The following is a 25,028-nucleotide window of genomic DNA, read 5'->3' on the forward strand; positions in this document are numbered from 1 at the left end:
TAGTACAAAAAATGTACTGAAAAAGGAAAAGGTATTGTGCTTATAAAATTTCATCCCTTCACTTCAGCTGTTGCTTTTGGCAATGAGATAATATCGAGTTCGCAGAAGGAAGTCTGCAAATGGGAACAGCTCTTCAATCTTCTCTTCCGTGGTCAATAACCCCCCCATTTGCAGTGACCTTCACAAAAGACTATTTCTGCTTCAGAAGAAAAATAATATTGCTTGCTTTGTCCATTCATCTGTGAAAGCTTTCAGGAATGTTTCGGAGCTCATTTGGGTGTTTCATATGAACATATTTCGCGAAAAATTCACACAGCCAGGAGTGGAAGCGGAAACTATTGAAAGCCCTGTTGTTGGCGGGAGGTGTTCCCTATCTCCACAGAATGTATACTAACAAAAATTATATTACTTGTGCTCATAAAAGAATGCCAAGTTGAACTTTTGATTTTATGTTTAGCATCCCTTTGAGCAGCGAGGCTACATGAGACGTAGATATACAACTCCTGAAATCCGAAGATTATCGTTCAATGCACTCCCATCGGGAATCGAACACGGGATCCCGTTCACGTCGCGCATAATAGCCATTAGACCAGCAGGGAGGGTCACCCCAAATAGAACATGGATAGCAAACAAAACAATTCATTTCCCATCTTCACAATCATTAGTAGGGTGAAATAACAACTTACAAACATTATTTTAAAAAGAATGTGGTTAGTTGAATATATAGATATATTCGTCGGCTTCACCCCTAGATCTCCCAGTTTGCTCGGTTTACGGCCTCTCAGTTCATGAACCTAGAACCATATTTAATTTCATTTGGGGCTTTCCTTTGGGGCTTCGTCCTCAGCCTCCCTTATCCCTTTTGCTCGGCCAACGGCCTTGCATCCGATAAACTTGCAAGCACACCGAATTTCATTTCAGATCCGGAAATTCGCTCCGTGTACGGCCTCGCATCTCATTAGGCGTTTACTCGACCTCATAATCCTGCAAGCATATTGAATTTCAGTTGTAGTTGCCAAAGGATTAGCTTCAACCCAGGTTTTGCAGGTTGAGTCAGATTGAGTACGTGGGGGCTTTGCCCTCAGATCCAGGGGCGTAAATAAGGGCCCCGTAGACCCTGCATTGTGGGCGGTCTCAAGCCATCAGGGGCCCCCAAATCGCGAAGTGGGAAGTAGGGAAGGGCCCACTCCACCCTGTCTGCGGGAGGGCCCTCAAGCCTTTAGTTACGCCACTGCTCAGATCCCCTTCCCATACCACTGCCCATAACTTCTTTTGCTCCACCCTCCGTCCACGTATACAGTTATCCATGGTATACCATCTGGATCTACATGGCCCTTTTCAATCGCTAATCTTCTTTCTTCCTCTCCAGCTTCTTTCATCTGACTCCAAAGAGAATCTGTCCACACCTACAAAAGATATACAATGTTTTAGAAAACATGACATATCGTTATTTTGTTCTAATTTTAATTCATTACAAATCTCATTACCTTTCTGCTTTGAGTGATGTCAATAACGAACAAAATAAATTTCCCTAGTCATCGAGAATGTGACTCAATTTCTCTACGATTGTGCAGAAACTATACGGATAAATAGTTATTTTTTGTCTCTGTATGCTTTGTCTGGTATGTATTGTAAAGACTAGCAACGTTCAGAAAATTTCAGTTTGAATTTTACTTTGTATAAAATGTAGATAGCGATTGAGGCTTCACCTCTTGACTCCCACATATGCTCACTCTACGATCTCGCTCTAATAAACATAAAATCATCAATGTTTGGTTAGCCTACGGCCCTGCACCTTATGTCCCTGCAAGAGTGCTGAATTGCAGTCGAAATACCGGGTGGCCAAATAGCGTTCTCGCTTGCTGTGTGGGAGATTCGGGTAATATTTCGTGAAAGATCAATGTTTTAGATTTCACGTTAATTTAGATTAAAGTCTCGTATGGCTCCGGTGCGCAACCATCTCATCATACACACTATAAAGTATTCTTGACAACATCAATATGAAAATTCCACTAGAGCAGCAAAACGAGTGTGATCCACAATTCGTTATATGGCGGTTTACGTAGGTTGAGGATCATAACGAGACTATGCTATGGTCGCAGAGTGGTGCAAACTCCGAAAACGTAATCAAAAACTCCTAAATCGAAGTTTCAACTTTGATACTTCTCCAAATGGATAGGTTAGATTAGTATTTTAACCATTAGGAACCCGTTTTTTTTTTTTTTTTTTTTTTTTTTTTTGTCAGATGCATTATACTGAAACTTTACCCTCCGTCCACTCTAAATATTTTCCTTCCACTTCCTTCATTCCACCATTATCGCTTATTTCATCATTACCGCCTTCCTTAGTCGCGGTGCAGAAGAAGAAGAAAAATAAGATTTTCTCAAAAGCAAAAGTAATTTATTATAAATTCGTCATATTTGATCGCTATCAAAGCTGAAATCACCGATTTATGTGCAAGTTTTTTCTTTTTCTTTTTAACGATTAATTTACGTTTTCGAGTTTTTCACATTTTTGGCAATTGAAACTACTACGTTGCCCTTGTAACCAGGTCAGCAACTAGAAGGGGGCAATGGGGCCAGACCTCCCTAAATTTTTCATGGCTCGCAGATCTCAATGCATCATATACTATATTAACACAACAAATCATGAATTTATATATTTGTAACAATTATTTTAAGACTTGGGACCCCCTAACATTTTTATGGCACCCCCAGACTTCTATGGCTGGTTGCGGGCCTGCTTGTAACTAAGATTACTTTCATTGCGCAAGTGCTATTATGATAAAATCTTCTATACAGAACTATATCAATGCAACTATTATATTAGCTACTTGTGATATTGTTGATAAGTAGGAAAGTCTATTTTTCAGGTTTTTTATTTTCCGGGAAGACCAAACGGATTTGTCAATTATTACTTACCGGTTCCAGATCTTGTTCAATCTTGTTGAATAGTTTGAAGCTCATACATGGGATATCCATAATACTGAGGAATTCCTCTAGATGAGAATACCCACTTCCAATGGAAACAGTGCCCCAAACAGCCCCAGTATTGATTACAGATCTTTTAGACTGTTGTTCCTCCTCCGTAGAGTGACATACTTCGCGTTTGCACACGCGGCACTTGAAATAGAGGTAAGACACTACTCCTGAACGCCTCTCTCTATGAAAATCCATTTTTCCTAAAACACATATCTTTCTGTGGTTTTCTTGGAGCTTTATGGACCACTTGAGAATGTGTCCCAAATTCGATAGCCATTTGGAAAGTCATTGCGACTAACAATCTCTGTTTCGGGCTCCACTACAAGAGATAGTAGAGACTCAGTGTCAGAGCTGAAATGACATAAAATAATAATAATAATAATAATAATAATAATAATAATAATAATAATAATAATAATAATAATAATAATAATAAAAATTTGTAGAAATGAAAATGAAATTTATAGAAATTTAGTGCTTATATGTTGAACGATATGGCTTATATGAATAGGGTGAATAAATGAAGGACAGATAGTCAAAAATTACTTTTTTCCTGTATGTAGGACTAGAAATGTGTTTATCTTTTTAAAAATTCGAATTAGATTTTCTTCTCTATGACTATTAAATTATCTCCTATTGTCGCTCGAAAATTAAACCAGAAAAGTAACTTATATATGAAGTTCAAATGTGAAACTGGTTTTGTTCTTTCGTTTGCAATTTAGATAGATTAAAACAGTGCAATTTTAGACTCGGTTTCATGACTTTTTGGGGAATAACCAAGAGTAGAAAATCATGTGGAGTAAAAGCCACGACGAAAAAAAAAAAAAAAAACACGTTGAGGGCAAAAATCAAGCTGCCGGAATCTTTGATGTAAACAAACAACTGAATGTTGTTGTAGGAGGCTGAGTCCCCTTCAGGGGTGAGTTGACCAAGTATTTCTAAAAATTATTTAGTAGGAATAATCTGTAAATTAAGCGTGATTTTTTAAAAAGATTTCCACTAATAAATTGCGTATAGATATAATTACTTTTTCCTCTAAACCTTCAGTTACAATGAACATTTTAGCAGGTGATTTTCCTCGAAGTGTACATATTTTAGCAGTAAACCATTATAAAATGTATGATAGAATGAGTCGAGTAAAGTACATTTCTTCAAGTCTGAAATATTAATAGTCCTAAAGTAAAATAATCGTTTAATCCTTATTGTAATTCTATATGTTGTCAGTTAAATTAATTCCTAATTTTTATTTTAGTTGTATATTATAACAAGTATTTGTAAAGCATCTAACTCAGGTGAATTCTAAACAGTATCAAAGAAGATGGGAAGTGTATTAGGGTATATATATTATTGAACCAATAAAAGTAAACACTTAATAAATAAGGTAGAATACATTTCCTAAAATACCTACATATACAAACACATAATATTCAGACATAAGATGCAATATATATATATATATATATATATATATATATATATATATATATATATATATATATATATCGCTGGTCTAGTGGCTAGCACGTGCGCTTCGCTTCAAGGGGTCCTGGGTTCGAGTCCCGAGAGGAGAGCATAGAACGATTATGGTTCGGATTCCATGTTAACCAGTAGGTCCATGTTTCATATAGCCTCACTGCTGACAAGGGACGCTAAACTAATATATATTTATGATCAGAGAGAAAAGTGAAATTTGCCATTGCTTCATAAAAAAGTAATTTAAACCAGAATACTTATGATATCTACTGACCCTAATTTCGATTTTTGCAAACTTGTCAAGATCAACGGGTTATCAGTGATCGATTTGGAGGGAATACGGAGAACGTCGTTCTCCATTTACCAGAAAATCGAATATCCGTTCCCCTACTTTATTTCGTTCTGGGACGCGTTACCCCGGAATCTTAGATAATAATTTTGTTATTCAATCTATTAGAGCATTTTATATTAATACATAGTGTTCCCCAACTTCCAAATCGACTACTACAGGTCGTAAGATATGCAAGGATCCTAAAAATAGTGATTTTTTTTTTAAATGTGGCATATTGTTCCAAGCCCTTCATATATAACATTGCGCATAATAGTATTATTATATGTATCGCTGTATAAAATTAAACACGCAAATGTTTCACGTAATTGTATTTTTTTAAAAATAATACACCTAGCAATATTATAATAATCCACTAAAAGATTAGTGAAACATGTTAAGGGTACAGGGAAAGAACAGGGCTAAGTACATTTTTTTCTTCGATTTTGAGATTGCACCCAACCGTAAAAGTATGCGTTGCACACGATGTTTTAGACTACCCAAAATGGTAAAAAAAAATTTTGATCATTCCTCTGTAAATTGGATGTTAAAAGCAGCTATATACGTAAACAACACGCTCAGTCAGACTACAAAAATAGTTTTGGTATAAAATCAATAAATCTGGATTTACAATGTTCTTTCCCTGTATACATTTAGATAGAATGATAACAATTTTATTAAAGAATAATTTTATGTTGGTTCAAAGTAATTAATAATCAGGATGGAAAGTAAAATAAATCTCACCTTTCTTTATCATCTGATTCATCCCTTGCAATTGGAACCTCCATAGAACTTCCACTTGTTTCTTCCAAAGATACACAAACAGAAGTGTCACACTTGGAGCTATCTTCTATTTCACGCCTTTTTATCCAAGATAAACGAATAGCCTTAGAAAGCTTATTTCTCTTCCTACTTCTGGAAGGACATCGCCGCGTTCGACCCATTTCTAAAACACTAGCTGAATAAAACTGTGCGTTGGTAACTCTGTCAAGACTTATCCAGACTGCAAGAAGTTCCGAAAAAAAACGTCGCCTGAAGTGGGAGGCGCCACCTCACAAACCAAGAGGGTGGCATTTTACATATTACGAAATTATTTCATGTCTTTTTTTGAAATGCATATGTCTATATCCAAAACTGTGGTACCAATCAAAAGATAAATATATAGGGATTTGCCTGATATGCAATATATAGGTATAAATAAAGTATTTTTCACAAAAATAGTGCTCAAAACTGAAAGTTTGCTCCTCATACGGAATTCAGTAGTATCAGCAATGCACTTTTCCATTTTCAATTAATAATAATTTAACATCTGTCACGATATTGACGCGTATTATTATTTTATGTCAATGAGAAATGTGTAAAGAATCATATACTTTTTTAAAAAAATGTTTCTGACAATTGATTACAGAGAAAGACACGTAATAAATATGCATAATTAATAATTAATTATGCAGTAATTAATTATCTAATTTTGTATAAAATCATTTTTAATCATACATATAGTCAATGTAATTGTGTTTTCATGCAGATAGAACATGAGTAATGCATTAATATTAGTAAATCTCAAAATGGCAAATGTCCCCTTAAGTTGCCTAATTATGAATATGACAATTGTGAACAGGTCATAACAATCAGTGTACGAGCAGTATAACTAAACAGACGAGTATGTGGTGATCAGTTGTTGTAATATCGCAGTTCAAGCAATGCACAAACAACAACCCTAACAGCACAATTACATAGCTGGCATATGCCTATCATATTCCCTCAGGTACCTGGGAATGTGTCCAGTATGTGCCTTATATACCTCTGAGAGAGACATCACATGGATGGCAAGTGATAATCACAGTTTATATCCGCACCTAGGCATATGCCTGACATGTCCCTGGGGAATGTGCCTAGTATGTTCCCCATGCCGTAACCGTCAATGAACCACAAAATTACTCCCCCAAAATATGTTAAATCGCCTATATGCGTAATGTGTTTACATTAGGGTAAGTCTAAACAATACTTCAAACAAGTATAAAAAAAATGTACCAGCACCCCAGAGTGGGCGCGAATCACCAACCTTTAGATTACTAGCCGCGTGTTCTTCCGACTTGGATACGGAGGCGATGAAGAGAATGTCGCTTGTAGAGGGATAAATTGTTGAGCTCTTTTCAATTTGGCTAATCAGAGTGCTCCTTTAACCGCGTATATTCGACGATAACCGTTTGGGATCAGATAAAATCTGCTCGCCATGTAATTTTATAACAAAATGGCGAGTGCCTATTTACTTTCTTCCATATTCACTTTCAGATGATTGATGACAGTTGCCATCTAATAAAGTTGATGCTTTTGTTGCTTCTAGTACACAATCGCTTAGAAAAAGAAGAAACAAAGGCATCAAATGTGGGAGATGAATTTAAAACATCTAAATCACGCATGCCTGCACATCTTATGCTGTTAGGGTATCTGAAACAGTATGAACCTAAAGGATGTACCTAGAACATGACAGATATATGTCCCAAGTGACGCCATAAAAACAAATGACTGTTAGAGTGCGAAACTGAGCCAGGTATATAAATGCTATATTTGTTGTACATAGTTGCAAATATCAATTAGGTGTAACAAGTACCTAAAATTGTAGGTAGCTGAAGTACATACTTAGCACATGAATATCAAGCACGTGCCAAGTGTCGGGTAGCTAAAAAGTAGGTGGGACACCTAAATGGCACATGCCTAGCACATCTTGCGCTGTTAGGGAAGTTCCTGTGCAAATTGAGGAAATTACTTTGATAGCCTTAACACCAGTTTATGGTGTCAGTATGTAAGGAAAACAGCACCTATACCCGCTTCGTCACCGTAGAAGATATCAAAACCAACGCGACCTCTGAACTACGGAAGATACCAAAAAAGGCCTTTCGTTGGTGTTTCTAGCATTGGCAGACGCGGTGGAGGAAGTATGTTCCGAAGGTGCCTGCCTACTTTGAAGGCGATTAAGTAAATGTGTACGTAGATTCTGATAATTAAGAGCCACAATAAAATCCCGGGAACTTTTTGAATGCTCCTCATATGAATAAAATCAAGAAAGTGTGCTCAGAGAACGTGTTACTCCAAATACTTGAAGAAAGTAAAAGAGCAACGGAAATGTATCAAAAGAAATACTCTTGATTCATTGGTTAACTTACGTTTTAAGTGTTTTATTTACACATTCAGCACCTTTATATTGCACTGGTTTTGTCCAATTCAACCGTGCTACAGAAGTCAGAACTAATGTGATCCTAGTTTAATTTTTTTTTTTTAAATAGCTTTTGACTTAAAATGATTATATTGTGCACTTTGCGTTAAATGTTTGTGTCTATTTAGTGAATGTATGCATTCAAAGGTGACAAAAATTAACTTATGAAACTTCTTGTTTTCATTTATCCCCTCCTACTCAAGATTTTTCAAGAATTACGTGTATTCTGAGGATTAATTGTAACATTTTTCTAAAGATCTGGCCGATTTTCCCGAAATATTTGAATATTTTTTTACAGTATCGATCATATAATCAGTATAGTGTTACTGCTAGTGCTGCTGCCTCGATGTGGATGTTGGTGGTTCACCGATAGGATACTCATCTCTGCTGCGAGGTGATTGGTTCGATCCTTAACCATGAGAGTTTGTAATGTACAACGACTCACCAAAAGTGGTCGTCAACCCTGGTTCGGCTAATAAGATATGTATATCTATTAGTAGCAGTAATTGTTCACACCTTAAAATAACTTCCGTACTTATATCCGCTATTACTTTCACCTTTTATACTGAAATCACAAGTGGATGATGAGTAGTAAATAATTTATTCATTGATCCTCCTTTTAACATATATTCACATAAACTATTTTGGAATCAAACATGCTCACTAAGTCTCTATAAACAACAACTTAGCAACCAATTATACAATAATAATATATTTCTTGCATATATTAAAAACATTCTTCTTTTGTTATCTTAAATTATTTGGTCTAGGAATTAATTCGTGCGGTTGGTACGCACACATTGAAGCTGTAGTACAAACACAAAATACATAAATACCTTAAGAAAAATATTGTCCATCGCTAGCCACTACTTTCGCCCATCTGTCAGGCAATGTACGGATTCCATGGCGAAAGAAGTCCTCATCCTTGGAAGCGATCCAGTCAGAGACCCATGTTTCGATATCTTGTGAAGAAGTAAACCGCTGTCCAATCAAATCGTTGTTCATGCAATCGAACAAGTAGTAGTCCGAAGGAGCAACGTCTGGTGAATACGGCGGGTGGGGTAAAACTTCCCATCCGACATTTTCTAAATAGGTTTTGACCGGTTTTGCGACATGTGGGCGAGCGTTATCATGTTGAACAATAAGTTTATCATGTCTGTTCTCCCATTCTGGTCGTGTTCTGGCCAGAGCTTGCTTCAAACGCATTAATTGTCGTCGATAACGTTCTCCATTCATAGTTTCACCCGGTTGCAGCAGCTCATAGTACACCACACCTTTCATATCCCACCATATGCACAGCATAACCTTTGCACAGTGAATATCTCGTTTTGGTTGTGATGGACCTGGTTCACCTGGTTTCATCCAGGCCTTTTTTTCGTTTAGGGTTCTCGTAATGGATCCACTTCTCATCACCCGTAATAATTCGATGCAGAAACCTCTTTCTGCTCTGTCGTTGAAGCAGCAATTCGCAAATGGTTTTTCGTCTTTCAACGTCTCTGTCTTTCAATTCATGTGGAACCCAATGTGACATCTTTTGAATCATTCCCATGGCTTTCAAGCGTTTGGAGACTGTTGTTTGATCAACGCCTAATGCTGCTGCAAGTTAATCCTGCGTTTGACACGAATCCTGCTCGAGCAATGCTGTCAATTCTTCGTCTTGAAATTTTTTTGGCTGTCCAGCTCGCTCTTGATCTGCCAAGCCGAAATCACCACTTCTAAACCGTGCAAACCACTTCTGACACGTTCGCTCAGCTAGAGCATGGTCACCATACACTTCCACCAAAATACGATGACTTTCAGTCGCACTTTTCTGCATGTTAAAGTAATGCAGGAGGACACCCCGCAAAAACACTTTATCAGGCACAAATTGCGCCATGTTCACTTAACTACAAACTGGTGTTGTTGACACTTTAATCCACTGCCCTATACTACGAACGATACGCGATGACAGGGGTTTGCAACACATGTGTGGATACACGGAACTGTGGGACGCTCCGTTCGTTGCGCCATCTCTTGTCCACCCGCACGAATTAATTCCTAGACCAAATAACATTATATCCGATATAGTGCTTGAGCTGAAGCACTTTCTGCCCAAAATACAAAGTATCTCGTTGTATAAAATGTCGCCCGACGACGGGACTGAATATAAAAGTTACAAGCGAGCTTGGCTTTTATATTTAAGAACCACTGGTCCGTTTATAATAATGATATTTTATTAGTTACGTCCTTTACATTTTGATCGACCCTCGTATATAACTTTATTAAGCTTCCTTTATATAAATACATTTATAATAAATCTTTTATTTCATTAATATTTATTTTTTGTATCATAGAAACGTCGTCGCTTATTAAACTAATCACTGAAGGGTGCGAAGTCAAAAATTGTAAAAGACAGTTACATTTTAAAACATAAATCACAATGATCAATAGTTTTAATCATTATTAAAAACAGTCACGTTGAAAGAAAATGTGTGATATTTCCAGGGCGCATTATTTAGTAATTACGTTAGATGTTATTTTACAGTATACATCGTAGCAATAAGGCATCATAATACAAAAGGATCTTATGCGAGTAGCATACAAGGTGGCGTATGAAACTAGTCCTCGGATAATTAGTTTAATAGAATGAATCTTATTCTTAACATAATCTTCGACAATTAAGATTCTTAACATAATCTTCGACAATTAAGTTTCAACACAAATCAATATAATATAAATAACCTTTGCTTTTAACTAATTATGAATCGAATTATAATTTTTCATATTAACAGGACAAAAATTAAAAATCATTTGAAAATTATCGTTTGTTGAAACAAACGTGATAAAGTATCTAAAAGTCATAAGGATTGAAGCTCTAACGACCAACGAAGTAGTTTGTTATTATATCCCTGATTGACATTAAGACATAAATTTGAAGATAAATGTTCATAAGAATCTATAGCTGATATGGGTTTAATCCTTATTTCATCTACTGCAGTTAGTTTAAATTCGTACTCGTGTATGGTTCCAATAAAGTACATTGTACTGCACAATCGTGGTTATGTCCCGTATTATTGTTCTGTACAGGAATTGTGCCATTATCTTGATTTGGATGCGAAGTGACATCTCTTGAATTACGATTACGTGGATCTATATAGTTTACTGGATTCCTGGAATTTTGCCATGTATTTCGTCTATTTTTGAATCCATTTTGGTTATATGATCTAACATAAGGATTGCCACGATTAATTAGGTTAGGTGGATTTCCAACATATCTCCGCCTATTTTGTTCGTTCTGATTGTTGAAATTTGCTCGACTTAGTTTATATTCCGTATTGTCTGCATTATGGATATTTAGATTCCGAACAGGTACAAGGTGATCTGAATTGTTTTTAATTTTGCCTAATCCTGCTTGATGATTCTGAGCGTGGTATTGAGTTTCATAACATTGGACAAGCGTTAATAGGTGATTAAGACTCATACACTGAGTAGAAAACAGGATCTGTTGTAGTTTAAACGGTAGCAAATTTCGAATTGATGCAATTACTCTGGATTCCGATTGCAACGGATTTACGACTTTTAATTCGTTATATGTATTTACGACAAAATCGACAACAGATTTGTGCAAACGAGGATTAAAAGGTTGGTTTCTAATCGCGGCATCTCTGTTTGCAAGCAAAAAGTCGTTTTCGTAATTTCCAATCAGCGCTGCTTTGAATTCCTCATATGTATTGATGTGATCTCGTACTGCTTTAAACCATAAAGAACATGGTGGGAGTAATAAATGAGGGATTAGTTTCATATATTGCGATTTATCTATACACATTATATTGCACTCATCTTGAAATTTTTCTAAGAAAGAGGTAGCATTCTCATTACATTTACCACTAAACTTACTCATAGCACGTATTTCACTCATCTTTACGCTTAACTTTACCTTCCTTTCACCATTTCGTGTTCGTGTTGAGTGACAGTTTTTACCGACTGCATTATCTGTGGTTCCACCATCTCTTTTCTGCCCAACAGTATTCCTTGGATGTATTCGTTCCAGAATAATGTCCTCATCAGACGGATTACTTGAAGATGAGATAATGTGATATCCACGTTGATCTGTCACGGGTGAATGCGAGGTCATCTCTTGAGAACAAGGGAATTCCGAACGATCATTAATCATGTTATTGTGATATGCATTATCCTTAATCTGCAACGTCCTAATTTCCTCTTGTAATGTAGATATCCACTGAGTATTCGCACGTATTTGGTTGGAATTATCTGTAACCTGAATCTTTTGTTGCCGTACAGAAGATTCTATTACTTCCAAATCCTTTTTTACACAATTGACTTCTTGAATTACATGGTTGTAATTATCTTGGCAATCTTCTGATACTCTTTTTAACTTTTCATCAAATTGTAATGTAAGGTCTTTCACCGCCTGGATCACAGATTGTTTCGTATCTTCTGATTTTTGGTCTGTTTGCTCCAACCGTTTACTTAATTCCTCGGATTTCTGCTGAACTGTATGCTTTAATTCTTCCGACATCTGGGCTAACTTTTGTTCTTGTCGCTGTAAAGCCATTAAGATTTTGTCTTCAAATGTCAACACTTCAGGTACAACAGGAGCTGTATTTTGTTCGTCGTTACAACTATCACCAGTTTCTTTCTCCATTGCCTCACCAATCATAATTTTTCTTGTGATTATTTTACCACTTCTAAGTATAGTTAAATTCGTAGTCATGAACCTTATTACTGAAGTAAATTCACCCCTTACTTTGTACTTCAGGTTTTGAATTTACAAAATTCCCGGGTGAGGTAAACCAAAATTTTACAACGACTCACCAAAAGTGGTCGTCAACCCTGGTTCGGCTAATAAGATATGTATATCTATTAGTAGCAGTAATTGTTCACACCTTAAAATAACTTCCGTACTTATATCCGCTATTACTTTCACCTTTTATACTGAAATCACAAGTGGATGATGAGTAGTAAATAATTTATTCATTGATCCTCCTTTTAACATATATTCACATAAACTATTTTGGAATCAAACATGCTCACTAAGTCTCTATAAACAACAACTTAGCAACCAATTATACAATAATAATATATTTCTTACATATATTAAAAACATTCTTCTTTTGTTATCTTAAATTAACATTATATCCGATATAGTGCTTGAGCTGAAGCACTTTCTGCCCAAAATACAAAGTATCTCGTTGTAAATGGAACATTATGTTCGTGGGTTGCCAATATTTTTACAGTACTAAATTCAGGCACCCTTGTTCATATTCCTTCCCGAGGAAAGTCTGAAATCATCATTGCTACAGGGTGAAGTTGTTGTTGTTGTTGTTGTTGTTGCTGCTGCTGTTGCTGCTACTACTACTGCTACTACTACTGCTGCTGCTACTACTACTACTACTACTACTACTACTACTACTACTACTACTACTACTACTACTACTACTAATAATAATAATAATAATAATAATAATAGCTAATATTGTATCCCGTGTAGTGTGTATTTCTTCGTATCTCCTAATTAAAATGATCTCCCATGTGATCAAAGGAGAGGTGTTTTAAACTCGTGGGTTCAGAATTCGATCTCAGCTGATTTCAATATCATGCGTTAAGGGGCCCCATCACGGTGAAATTAAAATGCCGCTAATTTTACAGTAATTATGTGATATTTTCAAATAGATAAAATATAATCGAAAAGTGGAACAAAAGCTCGCTAGACAATATTATTTTACGTGAGATACCGTTATCACGACTCACTTATCTGCTTTCGATTTGCAGCCATTTAGAAAATCGGCATTTATTTTCGTGTTTTATAACACGACGGGTTCAGTTCCTGTTTGTCCCTGTTCGGCAAAGCCATTCTTGTAACACGAGTGGTTCGTGTTCTTGTTCGGGAAGGCCATTCTTATGACCTTCTGAGTTCGAATCTTGTTCGGTACGCCTTAATAATAGTGATTTTAGTGGTTAGAATTCGTATTTGGAACTGCACCAGATTGCGACTTGAGATCAGTCCGAACCAAAGTTGTATACGCGCGTACCCACCATCAGTGACACGCTTGCTTCGCATACACTGAAGTGCTATGATACTAAGTACAGAATTCTTACCTTTCTAGTAGTGATCGATGCGAGAAACATGGATTACAACTAAAAACAAGAAATATACATAGAAATGGTTTTACTCAAGCACAAAACGTTACACTTTTCATATACATACTACTGCATTTTGTGAATATGATTATCGTTGACACCTCTAGAAATTTTGTATTTCAGATTTTCTTTTATCGTATGAACATAGTGAATTTAAGCCCTTGTATTTATTAATTGAAGAATAAGAAAAATAAAAAAAGGAATTTTAAAAGATCAACTCAAAATATGATATGACGACGTAGCCGGTTCATTGCGTGACAATAGAAATGATTATTTTACACACATTAAATCACTGAGCACTACTTCACTCAACACTTTGGTTCTGGGGAAATCACAAGAAGAAGAGGAGGGTTGGTGGACTATTTAGGAGGGCAATAACTTATTGGATTCTTCTTCCCAATTTAGAATAGGTTTCAAATTTCCTTGAATAACTCCAATTTCCATTGTACAGCTGGATAGTCGACAGTAAAATTATTTGTGGTGCGCTCATGAACAATTGAAGAAGTAAATTTATCACTTCTCTTACTTACGTAACTTCATTGTTAATACGAGTAAAACTCAGTAATGGATTTGGTATTTGCTCTAAAAGAGTGAGATTTACAAGAAACTTATACGACGTGGCGTCTTCACTCATAGACAAATTAAGTTGTTTTTAAGCGTTTTCATTAAAAATTTACATTGACGTATGTATGTGGTGAAATAATATAAGTTCTACCCTTCACTCGTACATATTTGAACACAATATCATAAGTGATGACCAAATAAACGACGGATATCTTTTCTGAGTCATTTACATCATTTCTTCCTGATGGCGTCTTCTAACACACACACTAGTTCCCGCCTTCTCTCTCTAGCGTCGGTAAGCTTGCTCCAGTCACACCAGAGGATTATTTAAAAAATATCCATAAGCAGTATTGTTTACAAGAAATATATATATCATGAGGCGTTAAATGATTTTGCCATTAACATATAATTAAAATATTGAAATTAATAAAAACGTCTTAGGATTACTTTTGAAACTAAGGCACTATATTTCGTAACATCACCACATCACATCCTTTTTGTTCGGTCAACAGGAAATGCAAGTCACCATTCACAGCACTGCCAACTCATAGAAAAGGATAAAACTAACGAAGTTTGCGTCGACGTATAATCCATGAAGCCTTATTCCACTTCAGCCAAGAAAAACTGGGAGAATTAAAATGGAATGGGAGTGAGGGGGGACTACACGCTTACAGTTTCTAAATGGCTGCAAACGGAAAGCTACTAGGCGACTCCTGATAACGGTACTTCATTAAAATAATATTGTGTAGGGCGCTCTTATTAAACATTTCAATTATATTTTTATCTATTTGAAGATATGACATAATTACTGTAAAATTAGCAGTATTTTAATTTCGCAGTGTTTAGGCCTCTTAAACGTGAGATCGAACTAAATGTTTCAAATTATTTTCGCAAGGGGAAACTCAGTGATAACCAGAATATGAGGTCAATGCGTGATGTCGAGTGCGGTTCAAACAAAGTGAAAACTTCAGGCGCAAATTCAGTTCGTTTTAACAGTGTGATTTGCATTAACAAACTCTATGGTTATCTGATTTGTAGATAAGAAAAACAAAGTTATAGCATCTTGATTTCTTAGCTGAATCGGACTTTTAATACACACGTTTATGTTCTAGATGTACCAACATGATCCTGTAAATACCGTACCGTATATATACATATACTATCGAAATTAGTTGAATTCTATTATACACACCGTCATTGCTGAGGTTGCGACGACTCTATCGACACTTTCTTCATAAAATTCTAAAAAACATTTTAAGTTCTATATGAACGTAAAAATGTATACGAACTTATGATAAATACTGGTTAAACTGTTCACTGTCCTCTCACGTTCAAAGTTGCAATCGAGTAAAAAATTACAAAATTAAAATATTAAAAATTGTACGATATTATTTTCCGAAACACTCTTCCCTTTGTATCATTTATAAATATATATATATATGTCATTCTTCTTATTATTAAAGCTAACATTTGAATTTTTGTGTTTTATAATCTTATGCTATATCGAGGTTTCAAGAGCAGGAAGTACAATAACCGTGGGCTCCGAACGACTACAGGGGATTGAATTTGTTACAATTGGTTGCACAAACCATCATATAGGACCAACCCTCACACTATAGGAAGTTCCTCACCACATTATTTCACCTCTAAGAAACCTGGGTTACAGGGGCGTCATTTAGGGAGGGCAGGAGATGGCAATTGCCCCCCCCAAGAGTTTGAGGAATACATATACTATAATCGATTGTGTACTAATATACTAGTACAGAAGGTGAAAATCTTATGTCGGTGGTGCTCTTGCCCCACTCCGACAGAAGTCTAAAATGACGCTCCTGCTGGATTACACATCCACGGCACCAGTTCCGATGTCAGCCAACTCCATATAGGCATATTAAAATTACCGCACACTTCTCATTCCTCCATAACAGACTAAACTCCAGAAATATCGGCCTTGTAATCTTTGTTTCTGATGCTCCTTCGTATATATATATATATATATATATATATATATATATATATATATATATATATATATTGTAACGATATTTCCTCGTTGCTTTACATTCCCTGATTCCAAATGTATATATTGTATATTTATACAGTTCACGAAATTATCATGAATCACATAACACAGTTATTCACTTTAGAATATATATATTCACTTTCAACATATATCGTGTTTGTCACATTAAAATATTATACATTCATTCCTTTTAAGATGGCTCACCGTTCTATATATCTTTCTTAGTTATCGTAACAACGACATCAACTAGATAGATAAACAAGTTGTCATATCAACGAATTTAAGAAATGACTCGATATGATACAGATATTTAAATTATTTCTTTATATTTTTTCTTAAGTTCTTGTGCCTTTAAAATAGCACTTTTGCCCGTAAATATTAACAATACTTAGTAAGTACATACAAATTATACATTATCGTTGTATGTATGGCTCCCAAACTATGGGACTTCTTTAAATTGATCACAATCACAGAAAAAATCCTGGACCGTTAGACATTTCATATACAATAGTTACCTTACTTTTTGAATAGCCTTCATATATATAAAAATTACAACTCATGAAATAATATTTTATTTTCATTTTATCTCAATATCATTCTTATATTTATTCAATAATCAATTATATTTTAATTCTATAAAATTATCGATGAAAAAGACATATTCAAAATGTGCTAATTTAAAAAAAAAATCATTTTTGTTGATTTTTTGATTTAAATCGATTTTTTTAAAATTTAAATCAAATCTTTCTCCTCGTATAATACAAGTCGCGAATTGAGGAAAAAGCATTAGGAATTAGTATTAAATGCTAATTATGCCATTTAAATGAAAGTATTGGGATTGAATTTTGAATTATCCCCAATCGTTAACCTATATCAATCCCAAACAATGTTTCTTAACCCTTTTAAATTATGGCTTTTTTTAAAGGTAAATTATAGACTTTCAGTCAAACAGCTACAGCAGCGTTTCCCAACCTTTTTCAACTTGCGGCACACTACAGGTGTAACTTGAATTCTCGCGGCACACCCATATATATATTTACCGTGGTATTTTTATGTTATTACTGATACCCTTCTTACAAAGAAGAAAGCTCGATCACTGATTTTTCCCCGTGGTAAATCATTATGCTTATTTTTCATTCTAATTTTAAAATAGAAAACAATTGCAATGAAATATAGGACTCGGGTTTATAAAAATCCACTTTCTCTTTCGAAAACTGTATTTAACCTTTAACTACAAGGGAAGATCACTAAATAACGAACAAATAAATAAATCTTCTATACTTTTAAAACACAAATGTAGGTAATTTGTATGCATGTTTACTTTGTTGAATTTATTGAATGATATGTTAAAATTTCAAGTTACGAAATAGTCTGCAACAGACAACATTTTTCAACATTAAAAATGTACAGAAAAGTAGCACAGTATGAAACTTAAAATTGTAGATTTATAGTAGAAGTTCATAATAATGTGAAATACAAATATACATTTTCCCCTATGCCTTGCAATTTGGTTCCTATAAAATTAATAATTTGTCTAGATTTCCTCGCGGCACACCAGCGGCCCATTCGCGGCACACCGGTTGGGAAACGCTGAGCTACAGCATCATCCCTATTTATCCTAGGATCGTGGTATCTACATCATTCTCTTTAGAATAGAACGGCTTTTGAAACGGTAACATTCACATTTCCGTATCATGTCCCTGAAGCGAGAAATTTTGAGAGTAATCGGCATTTTTTAAACTTTTTTTTTTTTTTAAATTTGATCCCCACTGAATTTTCCTGTGTTAACGCACAGATCTCAAAATGAACTGGGAAATACTAAGGGGTGTACTAAATATGTGTACAAAATTTCAAGCTTCTATCTTGAGTAGGTAAGGGTGTGGAAACTATTTAACAATGAGCTAAGAACATCCCCACAATGTCCCAGATGACCCGGATGTAATATAAAAATTTCCTCAGACATCCCTATTTATCCTAGGATCATGATTTGTACATTGTTCTCTTTAGAATAAAATAAATTTTCAAACGGTACCCTTCAAATGTCTCCATCATGTATCTGGGGCGAGTAAATCACAAAGAAAAGGAATTTTCTGTTAAATATATATATATATATTAGCTCTGTGGACCCCTTCCCCTGTTTTAAGGCAGAGATCTGAAACAAATCTGAAAAGTACTGAGGGGTGCACTGAGTAAATGTGCAAAATTTCAATCTTGTAGGTGCAAAAGTAAGCCCGCGAAAAATAATATTCCCCAGATACCCCAGATTCCACGTATAAAACAGGATCTCAGGTTTTTCCTGAGACATCCCTATTTATCCTAGGAGCATAGTACGTACATCGTTTTCTTCAGAATAGAACAGCCTTTCAAACGGTGCCATTAATATGTCTTCATCTGAGATGGGAAAATCACGAAAAAAGCTATTTTTTGTTAAAAATATCCTTTTTTAAAAACGTTTTTGCCCCTCTGGACCCCGCTGTTTCCACGCAGAGATCTGAAAACATCTGAAAATTATTAAGGGGTGCATTGAACGAGAGTGCAAAATTTCAGTGTTCTGAATGCAAAATGTAACCAGCCAAAAAATAGTAATACGCATAACAAAAAAAAATCTTTTTAAATTTATGACGTCATCATACACTATGCCTCAACGCAGAAAGGCATGAAAGGATATGTAACGTGTTCTAAAATGCCTCCAGTCTTGAAGAAAACGAAGTAAAAAGCCTTATTGGTACTTTTTAATCGAATAATGAAGACTCTACCCTATCACCTAAAAATAGGTAATATAAAATAAAAGGTTAAGCATTAAGGAAAAAGTACAGCAACGTTTATCAAAATGACACTTCTTATCACAAAAGTTACTGATATTTGGCAGGAGCCTATTTTTAAAAGCTCAGAACTAGCTTGCGCAAGGTGACCAGACGTCCCGTTTTAGCCGAGACAGTCCCTTATTTTCAACCGTTGTCCCGTTTTTTCTGATTCTCAAACGGGACGCCTAAATGTCCCGTTTTTAAGCAAACATGACCCAGGTGTCCCGTAATTATTATTCAAAATATAAATGGTCAATGCTAATTCTACACTCTTCCGTACCAACACTTATTGGGAAGGTTCAGCCGTGCCTAGAACTTCTGAGTATTCAAATGAGAATTGAGTGTACTGTGGTTCAAGTGGGAATTGAGTGGGAATTGTGAGTGTTGAAGTAGTTAAAAAGTATTTTTGGGTAGTACTTAAGTTAGAAACGCTGTGTTATCATTCTCACTTGTGTATTTTGTAAATTGAAAACACTGCTGAGTCCCAAAATGCAATGTGGAAGTCACCCCCACCCCCCGTCGCCGATTCGTATGTGTCCCGTTTTTGAAAGTAAAAGTTCTGGTCACCTTGAGCTTGCGGCATGAAATACATAAATTTCGCCTTAAGTTATAAAAAAAAATGGAGAGGAGTTAAGACCCCTCTAAATACGCCCTATTGTCTGGGAACAAACAAACAGACACGCACAAAAGAGAATTTTTGTCTTAAATGTCGATGGTGATTTCCCCGTTGGAATAGTTAACGATTTTAAAACCCAAACCCAATGTTACGAAAAGAAAAAAGTAGGATTGCTCCGTTACCGGTTCAAAACGGGATTTTCCCAAATCATCCTCTGCATGACACTTGTTTACATACTATACCGTACATTTGAGTCTCATTGTATTATGATTATTAAGTTCCATAATCGAAATAACAGAACAGAAACCGGATTTTACTTATTCTCACTTTAAATTAATTTATTTTGGAATTCGATTTAAATCAACGATTTTTATTTAAAAAATCAAGTGATTTAAATCTTGATTTAAATCAGACTGATGTAAATCAATTCACCTTGCTTGAGTATAATCCTGCATATTATTTACTTCAACAATTCTTTGGTTTCTATTTCGAAAATTTCTGCCACCTATGTAATTACTATGAAATCTGGGAGTTCGTGAGAAATTAGCTCGATTATTTACATTATTCCTAAAAGCTGTATGATTATTATTTCTGTTTCTTCTGAAATTAGGTTCGGTCGTATTGCCATTAGGAGAAAATCCAACATTACCTCTCGTATTATGATTACAATCTTCTCTAACATTGATATTTCGAACAGGAATACGGTTAGCTTGATTTCTGCTATTATTACCTTGTAACCTAGTCTGACTTCCATAATTTTGAATTCTCATTATTAAGTGATTAAAATTAATACACTGCGAAGAAATCAATACTTGCTGTAGCCTAAACGGTAATAATATTGTTATTGATGCGATAATACGTGATTCCTTCTGATATGGATTGATCTGTTTCAAGTCATTATACGCAGAGATTACAAAATCTGTAAGGCTTTTGTGCACTTTAGGATCAAAACGTCGGTTTCTAATTTGGGCATCCCGGTCTGCTAACAAAATTGTTCTCGAAAATTGCTAACAGTGCATTTTTAAAATCTGAATAATTACGCAGACTACCTCTAATTGCTTTGTACCATACCGAACAAGGTGGTAACAAAATATGCGGTAAGATTTTGAGGAAATTAGTCTTATCTATTCCAATTAGTTCACACTTTTCCTCAAATTTCTCTGAAAAGGTACTCGTTGGGATGTCCTCAGATCTACCGCTGAATTTAGTTAATGATCTTACTTCACTGAATTTCACGCGATTATTATTAGTAGTAAAATACCTTAGATGTCGAGGTTTTACGTGTGTATGGTTCCTGCGACGTAGTCTTCTTTCTTCGTCCTCAATATTTGATATAGTATCTTCCCTTTCAGAATAGACTTCTGATGAGTTGTTGTGTTCTTCTCAGGGTCTTGACTCATTTTCCCTATGTTCTTCATACACAACGTGGAGGGCAGGATCAGGATTACACTGGCCATGCTGATTTTATCTTTGATGGTGTGAATCTCTTCTTGCAGTCTTCGAATTTGGTTCGTATGTTCGTTGACTTGTGTTTCGAGTACATCAACAGTACTTGTCATCACTGGAAAGTAGAGACCTGCACGGGCCGGGCTTGGGCGGGCCTACTCCGTTATTTCTTTGGGCCGGGCCGGGCCTGGGCGGGCCGACGCTTATTTCTTTGGACCGGGCAGGGCTTGGGCTGGCAGACATTGATTTCTCTTGAGGTCGGGTCGGGCTGGGGCCGATCAATTGCAATTCTTTAATAATTATTGACTTTCGTTAAACGATAATTGGAATAAAGCCAAACGTTGAAGAAGTGTGTCCGTGAAAAATGTTACAAAGAATGCACTAGCTATTTACAGTTTGTGTTGCTTAGCGGCTCCACTTTTACTATAGAGGATTGCAGGCATTATGCGGTAAATTGAGCTCTGACCTTGACCTTCAATGAACTCAAAATATAAAAAGAAGGGGTGGGAATGTTTTGCCTATCGCTAAACAATATTGCCATCTTCACTTTATGCTAAAAATCAATTAAGTTAGGTTTTTGTTACAGGGAATGGAGTTTTTGTTCTCTCGATGACAGGCAAAGTTCTAGGAGGCAATGGTACCATTCGGGAGGCAAGCGTCAGGTTGTGAACCAAAGTTTAGAAAATGTTTCTGAGGTTTAGGTCAAATTTAGTACTAAATTTTGAGAGATTGAGGCTCGAGCTAATTTTTTAAAGAAATTATCGGGCCGGGGTCGGGCCCAAAAATTTTAAAATTTATCGGGCCCGGGCCGGGCTTGGGCTAAGAATTTTGAAAAACTTATCGGGCCGGGCCGGGCTCGGGCCGAAAATCTCCAAAACTTTTCGGGCCCGGGCTGGGCCGGGCCTAGGTACATTCGGGCTGGATTGGGCTCGGGACGAAAAATTCGGCCCGTGCAGGTCTCTACTGCAAAGCTATGAATAATTTGTTCCTTCATATTGTCGGTTACTTCCAATTTGATATTTATCTGCAGCGTTATTTGTTCCAATTTGGAATCCATCTGCTGTCGTATTTGTTGTGCCACTCGTTCCAATTTGGAATCCATCTGTTGTGTCATGGAATTAATATGCTGTCCTAGCTGTCGTAAAAGATTAATTACATGCGTTGAAGTCTCAATTTTTGGAATATCTTCAACTCCTGTATTGGTATCCATTATTTAGGTCTTCGGTATATTTTTCATTTATTACGTAGTGAAAGATAATCCGTGTTGCTGAGTGAGATAGTTTGTACTAATACTTATGACTAATCTCCAAGTTCCACGGTTTCGGCACCATGTAACGTTATTTTCTCGTTACCTTTCATTCCCTGACTCCAAATGTATATATTGAATATATATACAGTTCATGAGATTATCGTGAATCACATAACAGTTATTCACTTTAGAATATATATATATATTCACTTTCAACATATATCGTGTTTGTCACATTAAAATATTATACATTCATTCCTTTTAAGATGGCTCCCGTTCTATATATCTTTCTTAGTTATCGTAACGACATCAACTAGATAAACAAGTTGTCATAGCTCCGAAATTAAGAAATGACTCGATATGATACAAATATTTAAATTATTTCTTTATATTTTTCTTCTTCTTCTTCTTAAGTGCTTGTACCTTTAAAATAGCACTTTTACCCGTAAATATTAACAATACTTAGTAAGTATATACAAATTATACATTATCGTTGTAATATATATATATATATATATATATATATATATATATATTACAGATTTTAAACAGAATGTTGATACGCACCATTAACGTAATCATTTCCGATTGGCTGCGCTAAATAACTTTGCCGAGATAAGCACTCTAGGTGCGCGTTGGAAAAAATAAAAATAGCTTTCCTTTAAGAGGTCATGCGGAGTAACGGAATGACCAAGGGACATACTAAGAGGTACAATTTTGTAAGCCCTTTGTATGATCCTAGTAAAGTCTTAGATGTAACCTATTCTTGGGACATTGAATCTGTTTCTTGCTGTCTATTATTATTATTATTATTATTATTATTATTATTATTATTATTATTATTATTATTATTATTATTATTATTATTATTAGTAGTAGTAGTAGTAGTAGTAGCTGAAGCTGCGCTGTCTATTCAGCGTATTATTCTGATATGACCATGGATCTCCTTCCCATTTCTTCGCTATATCTGTGATGTCCGTTTACACACACAAGTGAAGGACAGGACGACTCATAAAGGAAGTGAATTGCTACAGACAAACGTAAACGTATAGATGTTGGATTGAGTTTCTGGCAAATTCTTCTCTGAGAGAAGTGACAGATGATGGTAAATCGATTTTTCCCTTATAAATCCATATCCGTTCGAGTACGCCTCATTGCGGCTCTTGAGGCCTTTGAAGTTTCAGCATTCAATAGGTTTTGCCATTCAGATTTAAGCAAAGTGCCTGCAATATCCGTTAACCCGCTCTTCGTAGCCCCCCTACTGGTTGCCTAATACAAGGATATGAACCTTAGCTTCGCCCTTGGGGCAATGTTAATTTTATTTGCTCAAAACGACCCATAAAATGTTGATTAGAACCATAACAACATTTTTTAAAAATTTTGAATAAGAAAGGGCAGGTCTGCACAAAGTTTGAAATAAACCTGTGAGAACAGCACGTTTCTAGAGCTTGTGATTTACGAGATCTGATTGTACAAAGGAATGGGCCACAAACATATAAACCTAGCATTTTAATATATAGACTAGCTTTACCTGCGCTCTCTACGCAGCGCATCATTCACATATGAACATGAATCTCCTTGTCATTTCTCACAACATCGGTGCATGTCCCTTTACGGATACAAGTGAAGGACGTCTTGATAAAAATCGGCAACGGGTACCATAAAGGGGAGATTAAGCCTACTTCCGATTGAAGTTTCTAATTCATGTGTGATCAGCGTTTTCTTTCTTCTTGCATGCAATATGTAATAAGCAAATACATTACACACACAATTAATTATAATGTCTGTGATATATGATGTTCATTGGGCAAAACACTGCAAACAATAAAGATTCATCTTAGAATGGAGAAATGGTTATCCTTCGTTTCTCATTATCATTTGGCATGAAACAAACGCTGGAGAGATATACAACCCCTGTGTACAGCTATATTGTGTTGGAATAACTATCCGATTCATACTAGCTTTGCTACATTCAATAACTTACACTAAAATACAAATGCTGAGCAAGGCAACGTTTTATTATAAAATAATAAATATATATAGTCATTGTTATGACAATTTTAAAATTCTTTAACAGACATATATATCAGAAGCACGGAAAATTCTGAACGCTGATTGGCTAATCAATAAAGAATCATCCAATCATAATAGAACTTGATCAAATTGATACTAAACACCAAGATCCTCCC

At 35.6% G+C, this 25,028-nt stretch overlaps 2 protein-coding genes across 3 annotated transcripts in view; one reads left to right on the forward strand and one right to left on the reverse strand.

Annotated features, from left to right (window-relative positions):
- cyc (basic helix-loop-helix ARNT-like protein cyc) overlaps positions 1–25,028 on the forward strand; it is a 323,518-nt gene that overhangs the window by 38,768 nt on the left and 259,722 nt on the right. The window lies entirely within an intron of this gene.
- Positions 1,019–5,726, reverse strand: LOC145663018 (uncharacterized). The gene is made up of 3 exons (XM_081729150.1): positions 5,527–5,726; positions 2,922–3,162; positions 1,019–1,406 (listed from the first exon to the last, which is right to left on the reverse strand). Exons 1-3 carry the CDS (start codon positions 5,724–5,726, stop codon positions 1,236–1,238), a joined length of 612 nt encoding a protein of 203 aa, XP_081585276.1. The 3' UTR covers positions 1,019–1,235.

This window comes from Thermobia domestica, chromosome 10 (genome assembly GCF_964235325.1).
Source record: "Thermobia domestica chromosome 10, izTheDome1.hap1.1, whole genome shotgun sequence".
In the NCBI taxonomy this organism is placed as follows: domain Eukaryota; kingdom Metazoa; phylum Arthropoda; class Insecta; order Zygentoma; family Lepismatidae; genus Thermobia; species Thermobia domestica.

What these genes read in the sequence shown, in the direction of transcription:
- LOC145663018 (XM_081729150.1), bottom strand. Translation starts at nt 5,726, where the DNA reads ATGGGTCGAACGCGGCGATGTCCTTCCAGAAGTAGGAAGAGAAATAAG. An exon ending in GAATCAGATGATAAAGAAAG is followed by an intron (nt 3,163 to 5,526) that starts GTGAGATTTATT and finishes GGATTTTCATAG; the next exon opens with AGAGAGGCGTTCAGGAGTAG. An exon ending in TTGAACAAGATCTGGAACCG is followed by an intron (nt 1,407 to 2,921) that starts GTAAGTAATAAT and finishes TATCTTTTGTAG; the next exon opens with GTGTGGACAGATTCTCTTTG.